The following is a 22,842-nucleotide window of genomic DNA, read 5'->3' as shown; positions in this document are numbered from 1 at the left end:
CGTCACTGAGGAGCTTTCCTCTTCCCCTAGAGGGAGGAAGACGTTGCGTCCTTTAGAGGAACAAAAATACAACATATGTATTTGCATTGGGACTGGTGGCCTACCGTTACAGTGGGACATAGCAACAGTAATGATGAAATAAGCCCTTGTGAAATGCATCACTTACCTGTTGGTTTGTTGAAAATTCCGGAATATGGAAGCCACGGTTGACTGTCTGAGATTAGGCTGGACTCTTTCACCAGCCTCTCTCAGTGATAGACCATGGCTCTTTTGTCATCAGTGACAACAGCTCTTACTCTCCTTTGAACACCACCACGCATTCTTACTCCTCTCCCCATACCTCTCCTTCTCCCTTGTCCTGGTCCAGCTACTCCTCTGCCTGGTCCAGCTACTCCTCTGCCTGGTCCAGCTACCCCTCTCCCTGGTCCAGCTACTCCTCTCCCTGGTCCAGCTACTCCTCTCCCTGGTCCAGCTACTCCTCTCCCTGGTCCAGCTACCCCTCTCCCTGGTCCAGCTACCCCTCTCCCCCAACCTCTCCTTCTCCCTTGTCCTGGTCCAGCTACTCCTCTCCCTGGTCCAGCTGCTCCTCTCCCTGGTCCAGCTGCTCCTCTCCCTGGTCCAGCTACTCTTCTCCCTGGTCCAGCTACTCCTCTCCCTGGTCCAGCTACTCCTCTGCCTGGTCCAGCTACTCCTCTCCCTGGTCCAGCTACTCCTCTGCCTGGTCCAGCTACTCCTCTGCCTGGTCCAGCTACTCCTCTGCCTGGTCCAGCTACTCCTCTCCCCCTACCTCTTCTTCTCCCTTGTTCTGGTCCAGCTACTCCTCTCCCTGGTCCAGCTACCCCTCTCCCTGGTCCAGACATTATTTTTTGTCTCTCTGCTCCTCTGTGTTGTTCTGTATCCACACTGAACAAAATCAATCCAAAGATTCCCCTTTGTAGTGTGTATGTTAATGTAATTGAAAGAACTTCAACACCTGGCTATGTCTCTGAGATTGGAATCAGCTGTGGTTGGTCTATTTTACACAACTTACGATCAGCTATTTCTCAATGATCTGTTCATTCAAAAATGCTTATAAGCTGTTTCAATACAGCTTTTGAGCTGATGTTGTTGCAGAAGTAGAACTATATTTAAGGTTTTGAACATCAGGTCTTCATATCTGGCATGCTGTGTGCAAAGCATTTGTAAATAAGACAAGAAAAATCCATCATTTTGGTATTGGGTAAGCTTGTATGTAAAGAAAATTAGATCATTTTAGAAATGTGTTAATTGACTGCATATTCTGTGAAAACAACATGAATTGTGTTAATCGTTTGTACAGATGAACGTGGTACCTTCAGGCGTTTGGAAATTGCTCCCAAGGATGAACCAGACTTGTGGAGGTCTACAATTTTTTTCTGAGGTCTTGGCTGATTTCTTTTGATTTTCCTATGAGGTCAAGCAAAGAGGCACTGAGTTTGAAGGTAGGCCTTGAAATACATCCACAGGTACACCTCCAATTGACTCAAATTATGTCAATTAACCTATCAGAAGCTTCTAGAACCATGACATTTTCTGGAACTTTCCAAGCGGTTTAAAGGCACAGTCAACTTAGTGCATGTAAACTTCTGACCCACTGGAATTGTTATACAGTGAATTATTGTTACGCACACATCTAAGAAGAGGGAACGCAACACCCTGCTGCAACTCAACTCCCCGTGAAGTGAAAGAGGTATGGGACTGTAGGTGCGAGTATAGATGACAAAAGGCAGAGAATTACCGTTTACTAGGAATTTATTCCTTCACACGGTAATATGGGGAAAAGGGGCTGGACGGAACCAAAGCAAAGAAAGTAAATGTCAAAGCCCCCTCTCCTACCTTACCTGCCTACCCACTACTTACCTAACTAGCACCACCTGGTGCGCTAACCAAAATACAAGGGGTGGTCCACCCAGGTCTTACCTAGTGTGCCTAGACAGTGAATATACTATGGGTATATGTATGCCCGCAGGCCTCTTGCCTAAGCACTCCCTAGGTGCCTTCCCCTTCCCCCCTGGGAACAAATGAAACAGAATATTAAACAATTTCACAAACACACTGAGAAACACAGGACATCAAATAAGCTCTGAGCAACAAACTAACACCGAACATACCAAATCTGCTCCCATCAACAACTAACATAGTACATACCAACTGCCTGTCTCACTCTCAGCAATGATCTCTCTTCTGAACATAACACTGGCTTTTATATAGCTTCAGAAGGAATGGGTAATTGGAGACAGCTGCGTCTTGACGAGGGGGCGGGGTCAGCTCCAATTAGCCATGGAGTTGACCAATCAGCTGCTTGGGGAGAATTCAGGAAGCCATCTCCTGAAACACACACTCAAACACACAAACTACAACAAAGAAACTGGGGAACGTAACAATTATAAGTGAAATAATCTGTCTGTAAACAATTGTTGGAAAAATGACTTGTGTCATGCACAAAGTAGCTGTCCTAACCGGCTTGCCAAAACTATAGTTTGTTAACAAGAATATTGTTGGAGTGGTTGAAAAAATGAGTTTTAATGACTCCATCCTAAGTGTATGTAAACATCCGACTTCAACTGTACATATGGACGAGCGATATTAGGAGAACAGTCTAAGATACTGTTTTTCTATACTATTCTACTGTATACACATATGAGATGAGTAATGGAAGATAAGTAAGCATTATTAAGTGAATGAGATACTGTAGAATAGTATAGAAGTAATGATAGATATGTACACATTATTAAAGTGACTAGTATTCCATTCCGGTGATTCCTAGTCTATGCCTATAGGCAGCAGCCTCTCTGTGCTAGTGATGGCTATTTAACAGTCTGATGGCCTTGAGATAGAAGCCGTTTTTCAGTCTCTCGGTCCCAGCTTTGATGCACCTGTTCTGACCTCACCTGGATGATAGCAGGATGTACAGGCAGTAGCTCGGGTGGTTGATGTCCTTGATGATCATTTTGGCCTTCCTGTGACATCGGGTGCAGTAGGGGTCCTGGAGGGCGGGTAGTTTGCCCCCGGTAATGCATTGGGCAGACCGCATCACCCTCTGGAGAGCCTTGCTGTTGCGGGCGGTGCAGTTGCTGTACCAGGCGGTGCAGTTGTCATACCAGGTGGTGATACAGCCAGACAGGATGCTTTCAATTGTGCATCTGTAAAAATGTGGGAGGGTTTTAGGTGACAAGCCAAATTTATTTAGCCTCCTGAGATTGAAGAGGCTCTGTTGCACCTTCTTCACCACACTGTCTGTGTGGGTGGTCCATTTCAGTTTGTCAGTGATATGTACGCCAAGTAACTTTAAGTTTTACACCTTCTCCACTGCGGTCCCTTTGATGTGGATAGGGGGGTGCTCCCTCTGCTGTTTCCTGAAGTCCACAATCATCGCCTTTGTTATGTTAACGTTAAGTGAGAGGTTGCTTTCCAGACACCACACTCCCAGAGCCCTCACCTCCTCCCTGTAGGCTGTCTCGTCATTGTTGATAATCAGGCCTACTGCTGTTGTGTCGTCTGCAAACTTGATGATTGAGTTGGAGGCGTGCGTGGCAACGCAGTCATGGGTGAACAGGGAGTACAGGAGGAGGCTGAGCACCCACCCTTGTGGGGCCCGTGTTGAGGATCAGCGAAGTGGAGGTGTTGTTTCCTACCTTCACCACCTGAGGGCGGCCCATCAGGAAGTCCACGACCCAGTTGCACAGGGCGGGGTTCAGACCCAGGGCCTCAAGCTTAATGATGAGCTTGGAGGGTACTATGGTGTTGAATGCTGAGCTATAGTCAATGAACAGCGTTCTTACATAGGTATTCCTCTTGTCCAGATGGGATAGGGCAGTGTGCAGTGTGATGGCGATTGCATCGTCTGTGGATCTATTGGGGCAGTAAGCAAATTGAAGTGGCGGGTAAGGTAGAGGTGATATGATCCTTGACTAGTCTCTCAAAGCACTTCATGATGAGGTGATCGCTACGGGGCGATAGTCATTAAGTTCAGTTACCTTTGCCTTTTTGGGTACAGGAACAATGGTGGCCATCTTGAAGCATGTGGGGACAGCAGACTGGGATAGGGAGATTGAATATGCCCGTAAACACACCAACCAGACATATCTCAGCTTTACATAGGTTGGTAGACATATTTCATCAAACATCAATAATACAGATAGACTTCTCATTGCTTTAACTACTGCTGGAATGTTTAGCCTAAAGCTATTCATTATCAATGTCCAACGGACGCCAAAGATAAAACCTTTTACCAGTGCCCTGTTTAAAAAATCAAAACTGTCCACTTCATGCGTCAATAATTTTGCAAGCCACAATGCACACTCCTTTTGCTCTTTAGATACACACGATAGCAACACCATATCAATACCTGGTTACTATGACTACACAATATCAATACATGGTTACTATGACTACACGATATCAATACCATACAACTCTTGGTTACTATGACTACATCTACTTTTCCCAACGCCTTCTTCCCCATCCTTGTGACTTCAAAAGGGTTTCCCAAATGAACATCCTTATCCAAAAAACGTACTCCAACAAGCAACAATTTTTGCCCTTTTTGTTCACTTTTGTCCACCCATCACTCACAAACTGTACTCGACACGCTTTCAGCTTAAAACAACACTTCTGCTTCCGCCATCTCAACCCATCCCTCGCAGTTAATAACCCATCCCTCGCAGTTAATAACCCATCCCTCGCAGTTAATAACGCATCCCTCGCAGTTAATAACGCATCTCTGCAGTTACATGCTAGTTCGGTTGAAAGACGGCTAATGACTGCAGGTGGGTGCATTTAAAAATGGGGAGCTCCACCCCTTTCAGGTGGACTTGATTGTTCTTAACAAGCTTTAATGGAGGTGTGTGGTCACCAATGAGGGGAGGACTCCCCTCCAGGTAGGAGAGGAGTTTGAATATGGTTTAGTTTAGAACAGGGGCGTCAATCTCATTCCATGGAGGGCCTAGTATCTGCAAGGTTTTTGGTTTTTCCTTTCAATGAAGACCTAGACAACCAGGTGAGGGGAGTTCCTTACTAATCAGTGACCTTAATTATCAATCAAGTCCAAGGGAGGAGTGAAAACCCGCAGATACTCGGCCGTCCGTGGAATGAGTTTGACTCATGCTTTTTTAGAGCATTCATTTACAGGAAAGTATACAGTCCTTTTCACTTTTTGTTATGTTACAGCCTTATTCTAAAATGTATTCAATTGTTTTTTCTCCTCATTAATCTACCCCATAATGACAAACCAAAAACAGGTTTTTAGATTTTTTTGCAAATTCATATATATATATATATATATATATATATAGAAACAGAAATATCACATTTACATAAGTATTACTACCTAAATGCGATGATATGCATGCAACGCTTTATTATGAAGGTGATCCTTTTTAATTCGTTCCGGGACCGCAGAACTCCCCAGGCCCCCCCTCTGATTTTTTGTTCCGGCACATCCAGATTTACAAATTAAGCACTGATTACCTATTTCACATAAAATCAAATCTAATGTATTTATAAAGCCTTTTTTTTTTTTTTTTTTACATCAGCAGATGTCACTAAGTGCTACACTGAAACCCAGCCTAAAACCTCAAACAACAGGCAATACAGAAGCACGGTGGCTCAGAAAAACTCCCTGGAAAGGCAGGACCCTAAAGAGGAACCAGGCTCTGAGGGGTGGCCAGTCCTCTTCTGGCTGTGCCGGGTGGACAGAGAAGGCTTTTTACTTGCTTTAAAAAAACTTTGCTTATCTTCAGTTCAACATTATGAGTAGCTTTGGTTCTCACCTGTTTCAGTCCTTTCGGATGTAGCCAAGACTATATCATGGCCTTTGTGTTCATCTAACGGACACTGATAACATATACACTGCTGATCGCTACGACAGTAAATCTCCTGTAGTTGGTTATGATGAGAGGAGATCTTCTCCTGTAGTTGGTTATGATGAGAGCAGATCTTCTCCTGTAGTTGGTTATGATGAGAGCAGATCTTCTCCTGTAGTTGGTTATGATGAGAACAGATCTTCTCCTGTAGTTGGTTATGATGAGAACAGATCTTCTCCTGTAGTTGGTTATGATGAGAACAGATCTTCTCCTGTAGTTGGTTATGATGAGAACAGATCTTCTCCTGTAGTTGGTTATGATGAGAACAGATCTTCTCCTGTAGTTGGTTATGATGAGAGCAGATCTTCTCCTGTAGTTGGTTATGATGAGAGGAGATCTTCTCCTGTAGTTGGTTATGATGAGAGCAGATCTTCTCCTGTAGTTGGTTATGATGAGAGCAGATCTTCTCCTGTAGTTGGTTATGATGAGAGGAGATCTTCTCCTGTAGTTGGTTATGATGAGAGCAGATCTTCTCCTGTAGTTGGTTATGATGAGAGCAGATCTTCTCCTGTAGTCGGTTATGATGAGAGCAGATCTTCTCCTGTAGTTGGTTATGATGAGAGGAGATCTTCTCCTGTAGTTGGTTATGATGAGAGGAGATCTTCTCCTGTAGTTGGTTATGATGAGAGCAGATCTTCTCCTGTAGTTGGTTATGATGAGAGGAGATCTTCTCCTGTAGTTGGTTATGATGAGAGCAGATCTTCTCCTGTAGTTGGTTATGATGAGAGCAGATCTTCTCCTGTAGTTGGTTATGATGAGAGCAGATCTTCTCCTGTAGTTGTGTGGAGGCTTTGCCCAGTTTGTGCTTCTATAATGGAGCTACTTCATAGTGAGTCTCACAGTAAGAGGCCAGATAGGCCAGGCAGAACTTAACAGCTTTCTGCTTTCTCCCAGTGCAGAAATCACACTCCATAGCTCCAGGATAGCACAGAGCAGGGGGGGGGGGGGGGCAGCCTGGAGGGCATTCTTTTTCAGTTCCTCCACCAATTGAGCCAAGATAATGCTCCTGTTCAGAACAGGAGTTGTTGTACACACCTTTCAGGTCATCCTGATCGCAGCAGCCTTCAATACAGGGCCTACAGTAGCTGTGTCCACAGTCAATAGTGACCAGCTCTTTCAGTAGATCCAGAGACACAACAGAACTGGTCCTGATTCAACTGAATTCCCTGCTGGGCCATTTAGCTGTTTACTGTCACAGAGACAAAGATCATTCTTGTTTTCTCTGACATGATAGTTGGGCGAGGGAACTTCTGGATTCTTATAAAACGGCTACATGGGAGAATCTCAATTGCCCACTCTTCACGTCCTTTCTCCTCACCTCCTTCTCAAAGTCCATTGGAGAAGGTCAGAAGGGAGGGGGATCTCTGGCTTTCTAATCCAATGTGTTTTGAGAAGGAAGCGAGGACGTGAGAAGTATGCAATTGACATTATCCCAATGAGTGAGCGAGAACCAGATAGAGGACTCCTCTTTTTGCACCATCTCCCGGATGTGTGTGTTTATATCATAGAGATGGAAGAGGGCATACCTCGCATCTTTGCCATTGATCCTTTCTGTGATCATTTGACACCTAAATTTGCCGTTAAAAAATGTTAGCCTCATTTGGTACTTGTGATTGGGCTCTATAGATGGAATTTGTCCATGAAAACCTTGAAGTTTATAGGCCATGTCCTGTGACTGAACAATGCTAATTTATTTGCGTGACAAAGATTTTATAAAAACTGACCACAAGTTTTTATTGAAACATTTAAAAACAGTAATGACGTCAAACAAAATACGTTTCCTAAACTTAAAGATGCACTATGCAGAAATCGCTCCGCCATTTCCTGGTTGCTAAAATTCAAATAGTTTGCCTAATTTCAGTTTGTGACAGAATCATTGTAACCAGGTTTTTCCAAAGTGGTTCATGGCAATTATGAAAAGATACGTTACAGTGAAGTCCTTGTGGCTATAGTATTGTACGTACAACTCAATGGTTGTTCACCAAGACGTTTTAGAAAATACACAATCTCAACATAATAACATGTGTATTACCAGTTATTTACACAATAAGACTCTAGGTGGTGTGGTATACGGCCAATATACCACAGCTAAAGGGAGTGCCTGGACTCAGATCTTAACTGCGGTATATTGGCCATTTATCACAAACCCCTGAGGAGCCTTATGGCTATTATAAACTGGTTACCAATGTAATTAGAGAATTAGATTAATATTGTCATACCTATTGTATAAGGTCTGATTTACCATGGTTTTCAGCAAATTATAATTCAGGGCTCAAACCATCCAGTTTATATGGTATAAGGTCTGTGTATTGTAAAGTGGGACTGACAGACTATAATGCAGTGCCAGCGCAGTGTGTCTGTCTGTGCTAAACTCAAGACGAGGGAAGAAACTCAATGGCATACTCCTTGCATCCTCTCTCACCTAATTCTCAAAACCCATTGGAGGTGGTTAGAGGAGATCCTCCCCTCACTCAAATCTTACCTCACCTCCTTCGAAAGCATAGGCCATTCTCAATCACACTGATCTGGGTAGTCTTCTCCAGCTAAATCCACCCCATGCCAGTTCTCTTGACATTTTCCTCCACCTTCCACCCCTGTGGCCTTTTCATTTATTTTATGTAACCTTTATTTAACTAGGCAGGTCAGTTAAGAACAAATTCTTACTTACACTGGGCCAATTGTGCGCCACCATATGGGAGTCCCAATCACGGCCGGTTGTGATACAGCCCAGGATCGAACCAGGGTGTCGGTAGTAACGCCTCAAGCACAGATGCAGTGCCTTAGACCACTGCTCCACTCGTGACCCTTGTGGGTTTGATTTATTTAACAAGGCAAGTTAATTAAGAACAAATTCTTATTCACAATGATGGCCTGCGGGTTCCAGGATCGAGCTTGCATGGTGATGTTGGAAGCTGTGGCCAATCCATCACCAGCTATAACACTCAAATCTCCAACACCAAAAGACTGTTCAGAGTGCAGGTAAAAATTAGATTGTTGAATTTGACATTCAGCAGTTTTGTAAAATGAAATGGAAACACCAGGCAAATCTCTTACCAAACAATTTGACTGGAAATCAGCATTCACAGAGCATGTCATTCTTTTGTATTAAAAAGAAAAATAATGAATTTATAAGGCTTCTCAAAAGAAACATTACATTCCAAATTGGAATGCATTTCAAATGCTAAAAGTCCTCTTCAAAATGTCAATGTCATGATGTATGTAAAATACTATACACTCTTAGCCGCTTCTCCCAATATAGATTCAAGAAAATGTCCAAAAGCCACCAATTGATCGAACGTTTGACAAGTTTGATCATACATAATACTATGTATTCATTCTCAAAATTGTAACAAATACTGTTTTAGGTCAATTTAGCGCTGGCAACTCCCTCAATCTGTGATCAGCTCTCTTCACACTTCTACCGAAAGGGTTACTGAAGTGTTCACACAAGCCTCTGATCGCTTCATACTGGGGGGGTGCAGCTTTAACACTGAATGGCAGGCATATCAAAAGTCCTCTTCACATACAATATAAATGTTTATATACACACATTTATATAGGGCTTTTTCCTCATGCATACCAAAAATATTTGGTACCTGACAAAGACAACTTTGGAGCGTCGCTATAAATGACAGTGCAAATGGCTACATATGAAAATAAAGTTCCTACGGCTATCGGACGGTGACTGCGTGCAAGCCAAGCGTGCATAAAGCTTCTACATCAAGTGCCATATGGGTATGTTCTCTTCAGTATGAATTAATTTAATCTAAAACACACCCGGGGAACATTGGTGTCTTCCACCTACACACCAGCCTGCCCTGCCCCTGGACTTGGTAACATTCAGGTTGTGTAACAGATTATCGGCCCAACCAGGGCAGGCCCACGGCCCAACCAGGGCAGGCCCACGGCCCAACCAGGGCAGGCCCACGGCCCAACCAGGGCAGGCCCACGGCCCAACCAGGGCAGGCCCACGGCCCAACCAGGGCAGGCCCACGGCCCAACCAGGGCAGGCCCACGGCCCAACCAGGGCAGGCCAAGGAGGAGAGGGGGGGGGGGGAATTGCTAACGTTAGTGACCTGCAGAGGGTCAAATTCCTTGATATAATTAACACTTGATTCAAGACCAGTGAAATACAGCCCAATTGGAATATATTGGATGTTGAATGAGCGTTAATGAAAGTACAAAATGCTGTGGCTGAGTCGTCTTCTGCTTGGTGGATGTACAGTAGAATGCAACTCAAGTTCAAAGCTGCATTTTGTTGTTAAACTCAGTGGCCTTGTGTTTAGAGTTTCCACCCCGAAATTGGAAGATTGTGAGTTCAATCCCGGCCCAGTACTACCAAAGACTGAAGAAATGGGACCCGATTTGCATCTACTTAGGACTCTGTGTTAGAGAGAGATTTGGGGTAAGGCCCTTGGATAGACTAGTGGAGGGGTCGGCAACCCTGTTCCTGGAGTGTGCAGGTACTGCAGGATGTTGTTCCAACGAGGCACCACACCTGACCAACTGATAGAATTGATCACTTCAGTAATTAGCCTACATTCACCACACCTGACCAACTGATAGAATTGATCACTTCAGTAATTAGCCTACATTCACCACACCTGACCAACTGATAGAATTGATCACTTCAGTAATTAGCCTACATTCAACACACCTGACCAACTGATAGAATTGATCACTTCAGTAATTAGCCTACATTCACCACACCTGACCAACTGATAGAATTGATCACTTCAGTAATTAGCCTACATTCACCACACCTGACCAACTGATAGAATTGATCACTTCAGTAATTAGCCTACATTCAACACACCTGACCAACTGATAGAATTGATCACTTCAGTAATTAGCCTACATTCACCACACCTGACCAACTGATAGAATTGATCACTTCAGTAATTAGCCTACATTCACCACACCTGACCAACTGATAGAATTGATCACTTCAGTAATTAGCCTACATTCACCACACCTGACCAACTGATAGAATTGATCACTTCAGTAATTAGCCTACATTCACCACACCTGACCAACTGATAGAATTGATCACTTCAGTAATTAGCCTACATTCACCACACCTGACCAACTGATAGAATTGATCACTTCAGTAATTAGCCTACATTCACCACACCTGACCAACTGATAGAATTGATCACTTCAGTAATTAGCCTACATTCACCACACCTGACCAACTGATAGAATTGATCACTTCAGTAATTAGCCTACATTCACCACACCTGACCAACTGATAGAATTGATCACTTCAGTAATTAGCCTACATTCACCACACCTGACCAACTGATAGAATTGATCACTTCAGTAATTGACCAAATTCAACACACCTGGTCTGCCTGTGCCTCTCCAGAACCAGGGTGGCCGACCCCTGGACTAGTGTCCCGTCCAGGGGGCCAGGGGCTGTACTTGTACATCAACCCGCCTCATGCTACAGAAACAGAGATCTGCTGCTATGAGTCGTTCTGGCTAGCACAAGGCTACTTACATATTTTGTCGTCAAGTGGGAGAAGTCAATGCATATTTCTCAACAGTGAAATGTAATGATGTTTCAGTATGGCATCTCAGAATCAAACATTACTAAAGTCTGCATCAGATTTCATACAATCCTATAGGATTAATAACCATGAAATGTTAATGAGTTTAAAACCAACATTTAAGAAACAGGCCAAGAAATAGATGAGTTCATTAAGGGGGAGGTGTTGGATAGTGGCAATAGGAAATCAGTCCAACAGTTAACCAGCAACCTCCATCTTGGTTATACGTATTGGCCACTTAGTCTTTAGCTGTGTGTGAGGTGGTGTGCAGGAGTGCGGTTCAGAGGCAGCAGGGGCCGGCAGACCATTCTGACTACAGTTCAGCTCCACGTGCTGTGGATGATGTTGCTGCAGGTGAAGAGGCAGACTGCTGGGGCTGGCGATGCCGGAGACATGACTCCCCCGAGCCCTGTGACAGACCAGCCACCTGGTCCTCCAAATACACACTGTCCACTGTGTCAGCCTGCTGGGGGCCCGGGGCACTCTCCTCTGCTAACCCTAAACTAGAGCTTGAGGGCAAGGCAGAGGTGGAAGAGGGGCTGGCTTGGCTCCCGTCAACAGGAACACCGTTCTGAGTAACGGTTTTGTCCCCCTCAGCCGCAACAGCCACTGGCTCTCCTTGCCCAGCCTCTGCTGGGTTGGGATTGGCTGGTAGAATGTCCTGGGCGGGTGCAGCGGTGGCATTGGCAGGCTGTGATTGGCTCTTCAGCTGTTTGTGACAGAGGGGGCAGGTCTCCTGTACATAAAGCCACTTCTTGAGACAGCCAGCGTGGAAGAAGTGGCTGCAAGGGGTGATGACAGCAAACTTCATGTCCTACAGGAAGGGACAAGACACTGGTTAACTACTGAACTGGAAAAGCCTACTACAATGCCCGATTCAACATGGACCCTTTTCTGACGAGTGGAAGTATCAGTTACATATCCTTATTCAAACTAAACACTTTCCGTCTCTATGAATAATATAATATATATTTTTTATGTTGAAGCACAACCTACTTCATATCCCCTCTAGCTGTAATGTCGTCCCCTTCAAATCAGAAGGCTTTTAAAACATCTCAGACCAATAATGTTGGTCTCAAACACTCACTTCTCTCTTCAAGCATGCACAATTCTTTCCACGTGCACACACACACACACACACACACACACACACACACACACCTGATAGCAGATGGCGCAGATGTCGTTGTACTTCTCCAGCTGCAGGTCAGAGGCGGTGGGCAGGCTCTTGATCTTGTTGACGGCGTCTCTGCGCAGCAGGAAGCTCTGCCAGCCCAGCTGGGCACGCAGCCAGACGTTGTAGTAAGAGTGAATGAAGATGATGGTGGAGCCCATCACCGTCCACTCCCCGAACACCGTCTCTGACACGCCGTAGGCCACCACCACGAGCGCCACCAGGAACTCCAGCAGCCGGTAGGTCCCGTTCACGTAGTAGATGACATCGTCCATGTTCTGTACGGGCTCCTTACGGACCTCCTCCACCATGAACAGGATGTAGATGAGCAGGGTGCCCAGCACCTAGGGGCCAGGAAGGGCAAGCGGTTAGGATCACAGGTCATACAACACAAACTAAAATCAGTAAGATCTACTCCTTTCTGTTGAAGAACACTTCAGGTCAACATACCAGAATGTTCTAAAAACGAATCACCAAGGCGATTACAATGATGATGTTTTGGATCTTCCTGAAATCCAGAAAGGTCATTTGGGGGAAGGATGTTTGACATACCTTCGAAATCTGTATCCAAAATAAAGAGAAATAAGTCATTGAAGTTGAGAAAGCTGTGACAGCTTGGTCTTACCCAGGCCTAACCGTAAACAGGAAGACCCCACAGGGGACTTCACTTATCATTTCATTGGCTTATCGAGGTAATTCGCTTAAAATCAACTTCTGTTAGGCCCTGCTTCAATTCAGTTGGCCTCGAATGACTCTGGGGCATCAGATTAAATCTCCACAGCCATTGGAGGCTCAGGGGTCCAGTCTTAACACCAATCCCCTGATCAGACTGTCCAACAATCTGTGGCGGAAGCTTCTGAGCTTTCTAAAAGAATAAGACATTACTAGGTAATGTTCATGGCCCTCTCATGAAGAGATACTATACACAGCCATCCAGTTAACATTAAGACATTACAACCATTAGTGTGTTGATGCCTCAAAGCCAGTCTTGGTGTCACCTGACATGTTTAGATTGAGAATAAAATATATTTTTAAATAAAGTTTATATTTTATTTTTTTAAGTACCCTTTTTGTTCATATTGGTTTTAAAACATTCTCCACAAGTACATAACATTTCCAGAGGGGGATCTCTGCTACTGAAGTAATCATTTTGGATACAGACTTCAAGGAGGTATGTCAAACATCCTTTACCCATAGGACCTTTCTATGGCTCTTATTTCAGGGAGATCCAAAACATCAAAGGGCCAATCACGTGTTGACTCCACCTCTCGGAGCGCGCAGGGTTTTCCGTATTTCAGAGGTAACGTAAACTTACAGGTGGCCAGGGGATAGCATGGGGAATAGCATGGGGGATAGCATGGGGGAGCTTACAGTCCTTACCGTGCCCGTCCCCATGTGTGTCTCTCCACAGCAACAGAGCTCGAGGTGTGTGTGCGTGCGTGCATGTGTCTCCACAGCAACAGAGCTCGAGGTGTGTGTGCGTGCGTGCATGTGTCTCCACAGCAACAGAGGTTGGTGTGTGTGTACCTGCAGTGAGGTGAGGATGCTGGAGGAGATGATGATGAGGAGCCAGAAGTCCATGAGGAAGAACTGGCAGATCATGTAGGCCATATATGTTGGGAAGACCAGCAGGAACAAGCACAGGCTCACGGCCCGGAAGTGCTTCCACAGGCTCCTGAACAGAGCAACCACCAACACACCTATTAGTAGGGAACCGCCTCGGAGGGGATCGATAAAGTTGTGTTGAATTCAATCATATAGTTGGGTTTACATTAAGTTGCTCTGCTGCCCATTTCTCTGTATAAATAAAGGTTAAATACATTTCTCTCTCTGTGTGGATGACCCTATGGACCCTAGTCAAAAGCAGAGCAAAAATAAAGTCACATTTCAAAATCAGCCTTGAACGTCTTACTTGTCCCGGGAGGCCCCTAGAGCCAGTACAATGGGGTCAGCTATCTCCAGCATGGACTGTAGGATGGAGGCCACCACGATGAAGAGGATGATACTCAGGAGGAAGGCTCGGTGGATGACCTGCAGTTCGATCAGACCCGTCTGTACAGCCAGGATCAGTAACGTGATGCCCTCTGTCATCCCCCTGAGATGGGAGGGAGGGAAGTAGGGGAAAGAGAGATTCATAAATATTATGTCTTTTTAAAATTATATCAGAAAGGAAAAAAGGTTCTTCAGTGTTCAAACCTGTGGTCCACAGAACACACTTAACAGACATGAACACACAGCATCACATGGGCTGAATGAGAAGGCAGCTGGGCGGGCAGCGTACTGACCGGTGCATGGTGTTGTCATTCATGAAGGCCCGGTAGCCCTGCAGGTAGAACTTGCAGAGTGTGAGGACGCCCAACGCCACGAAGGAAACAGTGAAGACCAGGCCCAGCAGGGAATAGGGCGTGCTGCAGCACTCTGCAATACTGGGGGGACAAGGAGAATGAATAACTCACTAAACTTATTCAAAAAGGTCATACAGACACGTGAGTGAAACTCTAGAACTTGAGACTCAATAACGTTGAAAAAAAGTTCCAGTGAAACAGGTCGAACCTTGGTTTCAAACCTCTCGCATACCACACGGGATAAGCATTCCATGACAGAAACTGCAATACCACGAAAGTGTTAGTAGTGCTGGTCCCACCTGGTGAGGAACAGGAAGAGCAGCCTCTCTCTGGAGGTGGGCTGGTCCCGGCTACTGAAGTAGCTGTAGATCTGCAGGGCGAACAGAACCAACCAGAAGCACATGAAGAGGACGGGCAGAACCAGCTGGTTCCACAGGGACATCCCCAGAGCCAGCAGCCCATACACCTCCACCACCTGGGCACAAAGAAGAGGCTGGTTAGCTACTAGAAATAAAACACACATCCAGACGGCTGGTAGATTTACAGTCTCCTGAGGGGAAAAACCACTGAGGATCATCTCCTCCAGTTTTACCTGCACCAGCTCCCTGTAGGCGGTCTTGGCCAGGTTGTAGGGCACCAGCAGGTTGGAGGCCAGGAAGTAGATGACCTCCAGGCCCGTGAAGATCATGGCGAAGCGGTTGATGAACACGATGGTCTCCAGGGGGACCAGACAGAGACGGGCCACCAGGGGGAGCAGGTGAGCAGAGAACAGCCAGATCCTCTTGGTCTGCATGACGCAGGAGCACAGGGTGCACACCACCAGCTGAGCTGGAGTGAGAGAGAGGCAGGGACACAGGAGGGACGGGGTTAATACACACAGGGTGTAGGTGAACGTGCACCATACACTCTGTGTAGGGACAGCCGCGGTGTAGGGACACAGAACAGCTGAATCGTAAGAGAAAGTAAAGATCTGACTGAGAAAACAACTAAAGCATTGATGATTTTGCAAGTCACATTTACAATGCCCCCGAGGGCAAAATGCACCTGAAATAGAGTACACCGAGGCAGGCAGGACTGGCATCTTTACTGCTACGTGCCCCAAGTTGACTGGGATGACAGTGCTAACATGCTACTCCACTAGAAAGAGCAGAATCTGCTCATCACATGAGACTAGAGAGATGGATTGAGACACAGTGAAGACCGTGTCAGATCTAGTCTCTCTCTCTAGGAGCTGATGTGACTTCACCGAGGCTGGTGAGGACAGTGACTGCATGTTCTACAACACACTAGTGACTGGGCCAAGAGGTCCCTGCCTACAGCTGCTCTCCTCTTGCTAGAAAACATTACATTGTCATTTAGCAGACGCTCTTATCAGAGCGACTTAAAAAAAAAAATATATATATATATATCCTTTAAGAATTTCAAATGTCATGGTATTTCCTGGAATTTCAAATGTCATGGTATTTCCTGGAATTTCAAATGTCATGGTATTTCCTGGAATTTCAAATGTCATGGTATTTCCAACGCCTATTCCCCCTCAGGAGACGGAAAAGATTTCGCATGGGTCCTCAGATCCTCAAAAGGTTCTACAACTGCACCATCGAGAGCATCCTGACTGGTTGCATTGCCGCCTGGTAAAGCAACTGCTCTGCATCCGACCGCAAGGTGCTACAGAGAGTAGCACGTACGGTCCAATACATCACTAGGGCCAAGCTTCCTACCATCCAGGACCTCTAGACCAGGCGGTGTCAGAGGAAGGACATCTAATTTTTCAAAAACTCCCACAACCCTAGTCATAGACTGTTCTCTCTGCTACCTCACGGCAAGCGGTACCGGAGCGCCAAGTCTAGGTCCAAAAGACTTCTTAACAGCTTCTACCCCCAAATCCATTAGACTGCTGAACAGTTAATCAAATGGCTACCCGGATTATTTGCATTGACCCCCCCCCCCCCCCCCCCACCCTTTTAGTTATTATTTGCTGCTGCTACTCACGGTTTATTATCAATTCACCCCAACCTACATGTACAAATTACCTCGACTAACCTGTACCTCTGCACATTGACTCGGTACTCTTACCCTCTGTATATATAGCCTCGATATTGTTATAGTGTTACTAAATAAATATTTTCTAAACTATCATTTTTCTTGACTGCATTGTTGGTTAAGGGCTTGTAAGTAAACATTTCACGGTAAGGTCTACCTACATCTGTTGTATTCGGTGCATGTGACAATGTCAAGCATCATTTCATTTAAACAAAGCTCTCTCATTGTTAGGTAACTAACTTTCCACGTGTCTAAAAGGTTGTAGGGCGAACCTAGTTTAGTTAGTTACCCATGAGGCTGGTGGTGAAAGGTGGGACTGTGTTTAGTTAGTTACCTATGAGGCTGGTGGTTACCTAAGCATCATTTCATTGTTAAAACAAACCTACAATTTCTCCAAGAAGGAACTATTCCACCAGTATTTTAGAGAAATTAGAGAAACTTCGGTGATTGAATCTAAAAAGGTCCAAGTTCAATGACTGTCCCTATTCAAGACCGCAAAACTCAAAGCCAAGGAATTAATCAGTCCCTCCCCTTGTTAGGGAAAGGGTTCCCATCGTTAAAAGTCAAAAGTAGCAGAGGGTTACCTAACAGAAGGAGAATCTGCTCATCATCGGGTCATTACATAAAGGCATTTCACAGACAGGCATCCTATTCATGTTGACATAAGACACTGGTTGCTTGCTTCTTCCCCTTTTGGGCTTTCAGCCTTTTACTGAGCTCTGAATACAACAATATTATGGCCAGTAGTATTTTTAGAAGAGGCGGATCCCTCACCCCAGTAAGCTAAAAGCCTACAGATACTGCAGAACCACAACCAGCTTCCCTCTTATGAAAGAAGCAGCGGAACAAAGAAATACATCAATGAGTGAGCAAGAGAGAGCGAGCGTGGGGGAAAGGTAGAGATTAAAAGAGAGATATTGAGAGGCCTGTCAGAGTTGTGGGCGTCCCCTTTGTTACTGGAATACTGTGGCTGCATTCAGACGCTCTACATCGTTGTGTGCACCCCATTAGAGAGCTGAGGAGCTCTGCGGCAAACGGCATCTCAGAGCAACAGATTCAATAGCACCCACCGCCAACCTCCTGAACACCCTACCTACTGCCTATGATGAAGCAAGGAAACACTTTCCATGTGCCGAAAAGGTTGTAGGGCGAACCTAGTTTAGTTAGTTACCTATGAGGCTGGTGGTGAAAGGTGGGACTGTGTTTAGTTATTTACCTATGAGGCTGGTGGTGAAAGGTGGGACTGTGTTTAGTTAGTTACCTATGAGGCTGGTGGTGAAAGGTGGGACTGTGTTTAGTTAGTTACCTATGAGGCTGGTGGTGAAAGGTGGGACTGTGTTTAGTTAGTTACCTATGAGGCTGGTGGTGAAAGGTGGGACTGTGTTTAGTTAGTTACCTATGAGGCTGGTGGTGAAAGGTGGGACTGTGTTTAGTTAGTTACCTATGAGGCTGGTGGTGAAAGGTGGGACTGTGTTTAGTTAGTTACCTATGAGGCTGGTGGTGAAAGGTGGGACTGTGTTTAGTTAGTTACCTATGAGGCTGGTGGTGAAAGGTGGGACTGTGTTTAGTTAGTTACCTAGGAGGGCGGTGGTGAAAGGTGGGACTGTGTTTAGTTAGTTACCTATGAGGCTGGTGGTGAAAGGTGGGACTGTGTTTAGTTATTTACCTATGAGGCTGGTGGTGAAAGGTGGGACTGTGTTTAGTTAGTTACCTATGAGGCTGGTGGTGAAAGGTGGGACTGTGTTTAGTTATTTACCTATGAGGCTGGTGGTGAAAGGTGGGACTGTGTTTAGTTAGTTACCTATGAGGCTGGTGGTGAAAGGTGGGACTGTGTTTAGTTAGTTACCTATGAGGCTGGTGGTGAAAGGTGGGACTGTGTTTAGTTAGTTACCTATGAGGCTGGTGGTGAAAGGTGGGACTGTGTTTAGTTAGTTACCTATGAGGCTGGTGGTGAAAGGTGGGACTGTGTTTAGTTAGTTACCTATGAGGCTGGTGGTGAAAGGTGGGACTGTGTTTAGTTAGTTACCTATGAGGCTGGTGGTGAAAGGTGGGACTGTGTTTAGTTAGTTACCTATGAGGCTGGTGGTGAAAGGTGGGACTGTGTTTAGTTAGTTACCTATGAGGCTGGTGGTGAAAGGTGGGACTGTGTTTAGTTAGTTACCTATGAGGCTGGTGGTGAAAGGTGGGACTGTGTTTAGTTAGTTACCTATGAGGCTGGTGGTGAAAGGTGGGACTGTGTTTAGTTAGTTACCTATGAGGCTGGTGGTGAAAGGTGGGACTGTGTTTAGTTAGTTACCTAGGAGGGCGGTGTTGAACCGGTTCATGGATAGTGGCTCCAGGTAGAGCGGTCCCTCGTACCCAGAGTCCAGCTCACTGCGGACATAATCCCTAAAAACAATAAGACAAACTAGAGATCAGTTCACCTCCTACACCTGCGGTCCTCTTTCCTCATTGGCTAGATACAGAAATATCCCTCAGAGAATTCAACAAGTTCCACACATCCAGGGCCTGTAGAAGCTTGATTCACTCAATACGATTACCTACCTGTTTATGGCGCAATTTGAAAATAGTTAACAATCACAGCACGCAATGGCTTTTTAAAATGACCTTCCAAATACATTTCACTCCTTGCTAACAATATAAAGTCTGTGTGTGTATGCATGTCTCGCTCTCTCACCTGGACACCTGGTGTCCAGCGAAGAGCAGCAGGGCAGTGAGCACGTACAGGTAGAGCTTCACCAGGTGTTGACGAGGCAGAGTCAGGAGCACCAGGCTGAGGATGTAACCTGTCACACAGCAGAACAGAGACATTCAGTTAGGAGCACCAGGCTGAGGATGTCACCTGTCACACGGGAGGGAGACGCAGTGAATCACAGAGGGAACTGTACAGCACCATGAAGTGGAATACATATGCATTTCAATTAGACATGATAGCCCACTCAGTAACACTAAAGCAGAAACGCTAGCTAGCTGTCATGTGGGTAAGTCCAGCTTGTCACACAGCAGTGGTCCAGCAGACTACAGTGTTTTTAGTGGGTGGGTGAGCCAATAGGTGGGGATCCCATTGTTCATAGGGTTTGGCTGCTAATCTAGTCCCCAGAGGATTAGTGGAAACTGTTGAACAGGTCTGACATAAAAAGAGGGCAGTTTGTGTTGCCTTGAAAGCAGTCACCAGGGGTAGTGTATTGAATCATGTCCAGTGTTTCAACTGTCTTTATGTGTTCCCTTCGTGTAGGACCGGTCCTGATAGGAGCAGCCCTGTGGGAAGCTGGAGCTGGTTAAGACCTGTCTTACTGCTCTGATGTTGGGTGGGAAGCTGGAGCTGGTTAAGACCGGTCTTAATGCTCTGATGTTGGGTGGGAAGCTGGAGCTGGTTAAGACCGGTCTTAATGCTCTGATGTTGGGTGGGAAGCTGGAGCTGGTTAAGACCGGTCTTAATGCTCTGATGTTGGGTGGGAAGCTGGAGCTGGTTAAGACCTGTCTTACTGCTCTGATGTTGGGTGGGAAGCTGGAGCTGGTTAAGACCGGTCTTAATGCTCTGATGTTGGGTGGGAAGCTGGAGCTGGTTAAGACCGGTCTTAATGCTCTGATGTTGGGTGGGAAGCTGGAGCTGGTTAAGACCGGTCTTAATGCTCTGATGTTGGGTGGGAAGCTGGAGCTGGTTAAGACCTGTCTTAATGCTCTGATGTTGGGTGGGAGCCGTACTGTGGAACAGTGGTCCAGGAGAGTTATCATGGTTTGGTAAATGGTGTGGAAGATGTCCTTGAAGACAAAGTCCCTTTCCCCATTTCAGAGCACCAAGCCCAGCCAACAGCTTCCCTGTGACCAGTCTGGTGTGTCGCGACCAGTGTAGGTCAGACTTCCTCCTCTGGTACTTTATGGTGTTTACTTGTTCATAAAAAGTTTGGTCCGTTGGTTATTGAGATACTTTAACCTCCCATACACACACACGTTTTATTGACTATGTTTATCCCATGTGTAACTGTTGTTTTAGTCGCACTGCTTTGCCTTATCTTGGTCAGGTCACAGTTGTAAATGAGAAGTTGTTCTCAACTGGCCTACCTGGTATAATAAAAGTGAGAAAAAGTTTTTTATTTAAAACACCAGATTTTTTTTAAAGGGACAAAAAGATACTGTCAACTGTCTAACACACAAGGGACAGATTTAACACAAGTGTCCACGACTGTGACTGGCCTTCACTTCATGTAGAATCCTGCAACTGTTCCTCCAATCCTCTCAGTAATACAGAGGAGTAGTGAGGACAGTGAAAGCAATAATCCTGCCCTCCCTCCTCCATCTTGGTTGAGCACAGCCTGCCCGGTGTAGCAGTCAGCAGGAACAGTCCTAGACAAAATCACCAGGCATTAATACACCCGGGACTCACTGGCCGACTTGGACCCAGCAATTCACCCTGGGGATTCTATTAGCAAACATGTAACACACCACAGCTCTCTCTATCATCCGCTGTGAGTGCGCATGCGTGAGTGGAAGTCAAACGTGCAACTAAACCTGATCAAACTTTCATTCGAGATCAGGGAGCATGACAAAAACAGTTAGCCATCAAGGCTTGAAGAATGGTCAGTGGGGTCGTTCTGGAGAAACAAAAACTCGACAAAGACAAACATACCCACCCACAAAAACTGTAACCCTCCCATTACTGTAATGGTGAGAGGTTAGCATGTCTTGAGGCTATGATATTTGTGCTTTAAAAAGTCACAGATCATGATTCATTCAGGATTATCTGTAATCATGTTAGCATCCATATTAAATGTAGAAGTGTTCAGAAACATTCTATTCACAATAAAAGTGCCTCCAAAATGACACATGATTTACCAATCAGTTATTGGGCACAAAATCTGAATCCAAAACAAACTGCAAATGCATCCAACATGTTTGTAGAGTCACAAGCTTGATGTAACCGCTGCCCAGTATGAACGTGACAAAAAGCTGAACTTTTCACTACATTAAAACAAGTGAATTGGTCCCAATATTTTTTGTCCCCTAAAATGAAGTGACTGTGTACAAAAAGTGAAATAATTCCCAAAATGGATGAAAATATCCTTAAATGTAAGCTGACAGTCTGCACTTTAACCTCGGTCATTGTATCAAGTGCTGGAGTACACAGCCAAAACAACACAGCTGTCACTGTTCCAATACTTTGAGCTCACCGTTCATGATTCTACCTCCCATGAGAACCAAAATGATTGTGATCCTCTCTCAGATCGCCACAGGCCCTGACTGAAGTCAATGTTTGTAGGTGAACCCAGCCACTAGTGTGCGCGCGTGCGAGTGGCCCGGTCAGTCAGGATGAGCCAGCCTCACAGTGAAAGCCAGGGTGACGGGAGATTAGAGGGGGGGGGGCAGCTTAACTCTCCCTCCCTTCTCCCCCTCAGACTGTGGCTGTAGCCGTGAGCAGATCCCGCTTATATAATCCTGAGAGTTAGAGCTATATTCTGCCGGACAGCCCAACCAGACAAGTCACTGCTGTCAATAGGCTCATCTGGCTGCTCAGTCAAAACCATCACAGAGCACGAAACAGAGACATGTGAAGGGACGACAGGAGAGGGTAAGCACTGCTGACGTAATGCCTTGAACGAATCCATAACCCAAATAAAACCTTCATTGGAAGTCGATGCGGTATCTGAACAGAACAAGCTCTGGCTTTACAGAGCCCGTGTTCAGTTAGTGGTGCCTTCCTTCAGTGATGAATATGAGTCAGTGTTTAACATTGTGTGGGGGCTTTGGTTGGAGAGGCTCCTGCTCTTGACTCAGAGTTGCAGTAGTAGGGCTGGGAATTGCCAGGGACCACACGATATGATCACAATCATTTGGTGCCGATACGATAT

At 45.6% G+C, this 22,842-nt stretch overlaps 1 protein-coding gene across 2 annotated transcripts in view; it reads right to left on the bottom strand.

Annotated features, from left to right (window-relative positions):
- Positions 1 to 8,674: 8,674 nt before the first annotated feature.
- The window catches only part of LOC120056852 (RING finger protein 145-like), a 28,317-nt gene continuing 14,149 nt past the window's right edge, over positions 8,675 to 22,842 (bottom strand). Inside the window, exons 3-12 of one of the 2 annotated variants that reach the window (XR_005477844.1) lie at positions 19,674 to 19,782; positions 19,293 to 19,384; positions 15,546 to 15,781; positions 15,253 to 15,428; positions 14,894 to 15,034; positions 14,521 to 14,703; positions 14,136 to 14,283; positions 12,596 to 12,952; positions 10,434 to 12,248; positions 8,675 to 10,380 (exon numbers count right to left, since the gene is read on the bottom strand). Coding sequence is in view for 1 of the 2 variants with exons in the window: in XM_039005096.1 (XP_038861024.1) it covers positions 11,748 to 12,248; positions 12,596 to 12,952; positions 14,136 to 14,283; positions 14,521 to 14,703; positions 14,894 to 15,034; positions 15,253 to 15,428; positions 15,546 to 15,781; positions 19,293 to 19,384; positions 19,674 to 19,782 (1,943 nt within the window). In the remaining variant the exon portion in view is untranslated. Of the gene's footprint in view, positions 12,249 to 12,595; positions 12,953 to 14,135; positions 14,284 to 14,520; positions 14,704 to 14,893; positions 15,035 to 15,252; positions 15,429 to 15,545; positions 15,782 to 19,292; positions 19,385 to 19,673; positions 19,783 to 22,842 lie in introns of both variants that reach the window. The other variant, XM_039005096.1, reaches the window with a different exon arrangement.

Source organism: Salvelinus namaycush, chromosome 12 (assembly GCF_016432855.1).
Source record: "Salvelinus namaycush isolate Seneca chromosome 12, SaNama_1.0, whole genome shotgun sequence".
In the NCBI taxonomy this organism is placed as follows: domain Eukaryota; kingdom Metazoa; phylum Chordata; class Actinopteri; order Salmoniformes; family Salmonidae; genus Salvelinus; species Salvelinus namaycush.
This window is presented reverse-complemented; position numbering and strand designations above follow the sequence as displayed.